The sequence below is a fragment of the Apium graveolens genome, chromosome 10, assembly GCF_009905375.1.
Source record: "Apium graveolens cultivar Ventura chromosome 10, ASM990537v1, whole genome shotgun sequence".
Classification (NCBI taxonomy): Eukaryota; Viridiplantae; Streptophyta; class Magnoliopsida; order Apiales; family Apiaceae; genus Apium; species Apium graveolens.
Genome location: NC_133656.1, coordinates 179,665,241 through 179,673,154, shown reverse-complemented (window position 1 = coordinate 179,673,154; position 7,914 = coordinate 179,665,241). Strand labels below are relative to the sequence as shown.

Sequence of the window (7,914 nt, the reverse complement as noted above, 5' to 3'; positions counted from 1 at the left end):
TAATAGAGGGCAGGGGTAGTTTAGTAAATTACCTTTCCAACCATTACTCATAATAAACTTTTGAGCGTACGGTTGATTTTATACGATTTTTACAAGTTTATGCTAAAAATAACATTTTAATACGTAAAATCATTTTAAAATGCAACTATCATGAAATAATTCCGTCTATCATTTTTAGAACGTCCCTAGGACTATTTCGAAGATAATAAAACAAATTCCACGCCATGACCTTACTCGAATTATTTTATAAAAATGTGCAAAGGTTCAATAAACCTTATTTAAATCAAACAATTCCCTTAAATCCATTTAAAAATTAACAGATCACGTATTCATGCATACAAACAAGCAAGTACATATATTCACACATCACAACTCATGTCTGATCGTAATATTTTCCCTTTATATCATTATTGCTCTGTACGCGTACCGGGTCACGTTCTGCCTGACGACCCGACACTCAGCGTTTCAATTACGCTTCTCAATTACCTTTACCAACCGACACGTCATTAGAACGCAATACTTGATTAAACATTTCATTTCACATATTAACACATATTCCACATTTTAAACACTTTAATCCCTTTTTAGGATGGGTTCTGTTCTACCTGACGGCCCGACAACACAGCTTAACTCCTAAGCTGACTCTTTAAATTGGAACGCATCTATCTATGCTCACAAATACTAATATACAATAAAAATAATTAATCATCACTTAATCACATAATTTATAATCACATCACAGAAATCATTCTTTATTCACTTAATTGCGTCACGAATTTCCCAGTCGTTACAGTGACCATGCAAAGACATCCAAATTTCTCCTCAGGAATTGAGCTAGATCCTCCCTCAAGTCAGGGCTTAAATTAGAGCCTATTCTGAGTACCTTGGAAGGATCGTTCGGGTCTACCAAGATTGGAATTGTATCCTCTGCGGCCCCAGCCCTCTCAACCATTGGGGGCATTCTGGGGTCTAAGTCTTCTCGAGCCTCACTAGATTCTCCCACTTCCGTGATCGCCAAACCTTCTGTGTCCTCGAGCTCGGGCCGGATTTATCAAGTGTTCAGAGGTCGTGGTAACTGTGCGGGTGATTCCATTAGGCAGACTCATGGTTGTTGTTGTTTCTTCACGTGCCCACTTTCCTTTCCTAAGTCGTGCATCGATTTATTTTGGGCTCTCTTCTTCATGACTTGCCTCTTCCACAATCCCCTCTTGTACCAACATGATGGGCTGAGAGGCCTCCATCAGCAAGGCCCCTGGGTGTGGTTCCACCTGAATTCCCATGTGTTCGAAATAGTCATTAAGCAATTCTTTGATTTAAATCATGTTACAAGTCTCATTTCCCTAAGGACACACTCTCTTCCTGCCCTCTGCCTCTTCCATGAGGACATCACCTTCACCTGGCTTGACCGTCTCCCTCGATGCATTTTCCAACTCGGCTGCCCTGAGCGCCTGGTTGTAGCAGACTCTCGATTCGTATTGACAGCTCTTCAAGAAGCCTATCCCCGTTGGGGTTGGGAATTTTACTGTCATGTGATGGATCGAGGTAACCATCCTCATTGCCCTCATAAGGGGCCTGCCCACTATAACATTGTAGGCACAAGGCTGATCCACAATTGTAAACATAACGATCTGGGTGGCCATATAAGGCTCTTCTCCTAAGGTTACCGGGAGCCGAATTGTCCTTTTTACTCCGATTGAGTTTCCCGTGAACCCGTACAGGTGTCCACCTGTCGAGGTTAATTCTCTATCCAGAAATCCTAGTTTCTTATAGGCATCATAAGTCAAAACATTAGCCGAGCTCCTGATATCCACTATTGCTCGATGAACATTCATCGTTCCAATCTTCATTGTTATGACCAGGGCATCAGTATGAGGGTAATGCACCCATTTGGCATCATTATCCCTAAACACGATGTCATCAGTCTCCTTTTCAAAGAGCTCCAGGGGCCTTTGACTCAGATGGTTGACGTTGGTGAGGGGCTTGTCCTTTGCTTCCCGTGCATATCTGTCCATCGCCTTCTGGCTGTCTTCGCCAATATGAGACCCGCCTAGAATAATATGAATGCTTCCGGACCGAGGTATCATTTCCTTGTCCTCTGGGGGTGGAGGAGGGACCGTATGATAATCAACCCTGTACTTCCGAACCTCCTTGACAACCCACTCAGTAAGCTTCCCTTGCCTTATCAGTGTCTCAATTTCATCTTTCAATTGCCTGCAATCAGGCGTATCATGCCCGTAGCCTCGTGGTATGCACAATACTTTGAGGTATCCCTTTTATTATAGTCTGTGAGAGGAGCCGCCTTCCTGAATACCCCCTTTCCAACATAGATAGCATATATATGGTCGATAGAGGCTACCAGAGGGGTATGTGTCTGCCATTTGCTTATATAGGGTCTCCCCGAATCTTTGGCGGTCTCTTTGCCCCGGGCGGACTTTTTGGGCTCGAACTACGGTGATATGTTTTCCTCCTCTCTTCAGAGCTCGAGGATCGGTCCCTTTTTTCTCGGTAGTTCTTGCTGATTTTCAGCTCCCTCATCGACTTCTCCACTCTCTTAAAGGGTTCGGCTTGCTCATAGAATTCAGCCAAGGTTCTCGGCTCACTTTTCTGGAGGCTCTTCCAAAATTTTGACTCTTCTTTCAATCCTGCAATCAAGAAGTTCTTGATGGTCTCCTCGCTGGCGCCCCTCACCTTGGGAACTTCGGTGTTGAACCGACGAAAGTACTCTGCCAGGGGCTCCCCCTCCCTTTGTTTGATGTTGGCTAGCGTAGCCACATGAGGTGAGTAGTGGAGGGTGGACTGAAATTGTTTGACGAACAGGTCTTCCAATTGCCGCCATGTCCTTATGCTAGCAGGTCCCAACTTGGAGAACCATTGTTGGGAATCACCTCTGAGTGACGCCGTGAAGAGCCTGTAGCGGGTTGGCTCAGGCACCTGATAGACTTCCATCTCAGTTTTAAATTGTATAAGGTATTTAGCCGGGTCGGCTTCGCCGTTGAATAGAAGATCGAAGTTGTGCCTGAATACTCGAGGTAGGGGAGATGATCGAATAGCAGCCGTGAACGGAGAATGGGCAGCTGAGGTTGGGGCCCCCCTCTTCTCTCGCTCCATCTCGTCAAAGATCCTCCTCAGGTCTCTTGCCCTAAAATCTTCTCCTTTCTGGCCACCATCCGCGTTACTCGAATGGTGTGAGCCCTGAGGTCGCTCGCGGCGTCCCCCGCCTCTAGCTCGCATTTGCGACTCCTCTTCTTGATTGTCTCTACGTCTACATCGCTCCTCCCTCCTGGGCGAGGTGCGCTGACGTCTTTCTGGAGGGGTCGCTGCACGCTCTCTTTTTAAGGTTTTCAGATCTACGGGCTCCTTCTCTTCTCTCTCTTTCTTGCAATTCTTTAACTTGAGCCTGAGGTCATGCTCACTTATCTTTTTACCCACACGGTCTAACATGCTAGTCGACCTTGCCTCAGACGAAGATGGTTTTTGTCCCGATCTTTTAGAGACCTGGCTACCCCGCTCATCATGATCTTGGGGTATGTCTCCCTCTTTGTGCGATGCCTCTTTCTTCTGCTTGGTCTCAGTTGCTGCGTCATCAAAATCGTGGATTAGCCTCTTCTGAGGACCTTTGCTCTTTCAGCTACGCTGAGAGACCTTGAGGTGGCGTGCCTTACGCTTGGCATTCCGACCCGAGCTTTTCTCGACCCTTGTCATCCGGGCATTAATCTCGTTCATCTGATCGGCTAGCCCTTCGAGGTACGTCATAATCGCCTACCCATCCATAGTTGTGATTGGTGTAGGTGGCTCCTGATTCTCTGGGGGCATGTGCTCGACCTCGTTCTGGTCCTTCTTCTTTGCCCCGCTTCCTGGTGTCACCGCTTGTTTGCCTTCTTTGGTCATCTCTTCTCCCTAAGATGAAAGCCACCTACTTCGAGCGCCAAATGTTATAGGGAGAATTCGTATAACAGTGTTGTGGAGGTTGATGGGTGGTACAAGGATCAAGGACGGTATTTGAAGGCGGATGATGGTTGTTTTGTGGTGGTGGCTGAACTTGTATGTTGACTTCTCAAGAAATAATAGGGTTTTATTATTCTCTGTCAACTGTCGACTCATGTCTCATACAAGTGCCTACGTACCCTATTTATAGGGATAAGCCTCACGTAATTCTTGGGGGAACAAGTCACATAGGCTAGGGTTAGAGTTCTTCAACCCTTGCAGCCCAAGCCCATGATAAGGTCAGGCCTTCAACCAATTAGTCACGGAAATCTCGACCGGCTCTACACGCTTCCTACAATCTCACGGCATCTCCGTATTTCTTCACGTAATTGTAGGAAGAACCCGTGTTGGCCCCGAAATTTACGAGCAACTCAGTCATCTATGAGTCAATTTCCATATTACACACAAAGTCCTCTAATGCGGGTCAGCCTGGTGACCTCGACCCGCACCGCCTTCCTTTTTAATCAATAAATACAATGTTACCTCTGTTTTCATAAGATGCGGGCTCATGGGCCCAGCCCACGTGTGGGCACCTGAGCCCAGCTCATGTGGGCACCTAAGCCCAGCCCGCGTGTGGGCACCTGAGCCCAACTCGCGTATGAGAGCCCAGATGACAAGTGTGAGCCCATCTTACATGTGTGAGCCTAGCTCGCATATTATGAGCCCAGCCCGCATGTGCTGGCCCAAGTCACATTAATCAGGGCCGTTCCATAACCTGTAGGGGCCCAGGCCGAAACCGAAAAATCGGGCCCTAATTTTTTTCTTCTATTATATAATATAATATAATATAATATGATAAAGTTATATTTTATTTAGACCACTTAAATCTTAGACTTTAGACTATTTATATTGTCCGATATATTATCATGCAGTATTGAAATATATTTGTACTGCGTTATATGATTCAACGGTCTAAAATGCTTTAAAGTTTAAGTGGTATACAAAACAAATTTTCCAAATATAATAATTAGTAAATATGATATTATATCAATATTAATATAATTAATATTTAGTAAAATAGAAATGCGAAAAATAGGCCCTCTTATTTGAATTGCATTAAGTATTATAACTGCATAAATATCAACGAAATCACATTAGGAAAAAAATTAAAATAGACTTGGAAGAAAATTATCATTCAAAAATTTAATAACTCTAAATCAAACAACACATTATTAATTTTAAAAAAGTTATACCATGAAATCTTTAGCCTAGGTTTACCCGGTGCGCACCCGAAAGATAGCGGCTGCGAGTTACCTACAATAACAAAAAAATATAAAAAAAACCAGTCATTTGAAAATGAAGAAACTTAATTATGTAAAATTTTAAAATAATACATACTAAAATTTACGACTAGATGAGTACACAGACACATTTATAATATCTTTTAATTTTTTATAAAATATATGTATACATACTATTAAAATTTTTTGAATTTTGGGCCCCTTCAAAAATATGGGCCCAGGGCGGTTGCCTTCTTAGCCCTCCCTCTGGACCGGCCCTGACATTAATCCACACATGAGAATCCAGTTATTCAATGTTCGCATGGGACTTGTTTAAGGCACATGACCAACGGTGGGCATAACAGAGTAGAAGTAATTTGTCAAGAAAGTGTATAGTATACTATCAGACGGACAAAAGACCTGAAGGAGTTGCTGGACGACAGATCAAAACACATATCTGCGCGTCTCTCTTTTCCTTTATTTCCCTTTTTTCCTGAAGATATATATCCTGATCCTGATCATGATTATTCATGATTCATCTTCCATACTTATTGTGCACAATATTTTTCAACGTAAAACTCCACCTGCCGGTCAGTGTATAGATGTGCGCGCACTCTGCATGAACACGCACTCCCATGTGATCAAATATATGAACGAAGCTCACATACATAACTACTCTGTAGTCTATATTAATAAAAGTTCGTTTTATTAGCGGGAGTATACAGGACCATTTGCAACTAATATAGGTTATGTGTCATTTTACATACATTTATAAAAACACCAATGTGAAGTTACGTTCTGCGTTGTTTTTTAATTGTGATTGCAACACCATAAACAACTTCTTCTATTAATGAAACTCACATGCATTATTGACTATATTAGTGGTGGTACTGTGTTAGCCCTTCTATTTGTCCTATGATCACTTTCAAGTTTCAACTAATATGTATGTAGTTTCAGGGCCTCAAATGTTACGCGTAAAGTCCGATGAATTATTAAACTTCCAATTGGATCGAGATCGTTCAAGTCTTATATATGATCCGAATTGAAACATTCCAATATCCAACCGTTCATGAGTGTCTTAACTCATTTACAACCCTAAGTTGATTAGCTAAAAATAATAATAATAATAATATCATTATCAAATTTGGAAAATATATAATGTATTATATTTTTTTTTCTCTCTTTCTTCCGTATACACATAGATTAGTTCACTGTTGTACGTGTATTAATAATAGAATAAAAGCAGAAATCAAAAATTTTATATTTAACTTATCAATTTATTATTATATTTTGGTTTAGTAATTTCTCTAATAAAAAATTGGAGATGCTCATTAATTTTGTTTAGCGAGAAAGTTATTTTATCTCAAATATTTTATTATCTCAAATGGCTTAGTACGACCCATAGCTTCTAGTCTACTACCAAACAAATACACAAGCTAAAACTGATTCGAATATGTGTGTAACAAGCAGCCCATTACACCAAATCCAAACTATTGGGCTTTATGTATCTCCATTGTTGGCCTTAGACCACTCCCGTTGTTTTTTTCTAGTCCATCTGGGCGAGTGAATTTAAAACATGCGAATCGCCGCTTATTGTTGTCTAAATTTGAGTCCGCACATCAAAGAAATATCATTTGAAAAGAATATAACTGTAATGATTTAATTAAAGAAATTCTAAATTATTACTAGTTTTGATAAGTAGCTCTAAGCCTCTAACTATGCAAGTAGAAAGATTGGTAACTTATATTATACGCATTTCAATTCAATAGGAATGTTTTTTAACATAAATTTCTATATACGATCAAATATCATCAGTCAATTTATGAAATTTTAAAAAAATGGAGATAAAACGGTGATATTATCTGAGAGTTGAGATAAAGAAAAAGGGTGATACGTAATTTATGTTATAATAACGACACGTTGTTTCCACATGTGTGTATAATAATGCAAAGGAAGAAAAAGACAATTAAAAGGGGAATTAATTATTATGTAACCAATTTTCAAAATTTAAATAATTGTTTTACATTTTGGGGGCCTATTGATTAAGACCCGCGCAAATGGAACCCGTAACTAAAATATTCCTTTTGTGCTAAACTAAGGTATTGGTAATTGGTAGTGTTAGCGTATCAAAATATGTAATATTCGAAAAGACATGTTGTTCATGCCACACATATATTTTTAAAAATTAACAAAGAACGTACATTTCTCATAACTGTATTTATTTTTATCCTAAAACAAATATAAAGCAGATTACGTATATATCGCCGATATTTAGTGCGGTTAGATATTTTGAATTGAATACTTGGATTTTAAAAGTGAGATATTTTGACAATTTTTTCTCCAAAATTAATTTTTATAATTTATGTAAATTGTGTATCTTAAATTTGAAAACAATGTTATTTTCCCTCATTTTCTTGAATAAAAATAAAAATATAATAAGATCATTTATAAAAATAAAATATTAAAATAAAATTATTCTAAGATTCAGAATATTTGCAAAAATTAAGACGTAATTTTTGTGAACGGAATAATTAAATATAATAATATTGCTAGTATTAAATTTCACAGCTAATGAATGTACATGTGAAGTTAAGTGAGACTTGTACCAACAATTTTTTTGTCGTATTCATGGACAGTCGTATTTGTGTGCATATATGATCACGAATGTTGTGATATTCACACTTGGATAGTTTGACATTTAATTTGTACT

General features: G+C 39.6%; 1 protein-coding gene across 1 annotated transcript; it reads right to left on the bottom strand.

Annotated features, from left to right (window-relative positions):
• Nucleotides 1–1,160: 1,160 nt before the first annotated feature.
• LOC141691371 (uncharacterized) lies at nt 1,161–2,325 on the bottom strand. Its single transcript, XM_074496096.1, has 3 exons — nt 2,312–2,325; nt 1,353–2,211; nt 1,161–1,268 (listed from the first exon to the last, which is right to left on the bottom strand). The coding sequence occupies exons 1-3, from the start codon at nt 2,323–2,325 to the stop codon at nt 1,161–1,163; spliced, it is 981 nt and encodes a 326-aa protein (XP_074352197.1).
• Nucleotides 2,326–7,914: the final 5,589 nt, after the last annotated feature.

Coding starts and splice junctions, on each gene's coding strand:
- LOC141691371 (XM_074496096.1), bottom strand. Junction 1,269..1,352: donor AGGCAGAGGGCAGGAAGAGA/GTGTGTCCTTAG, acceptor ATGGGAATTCAG/GTGGAACCACACCCAGGGGC.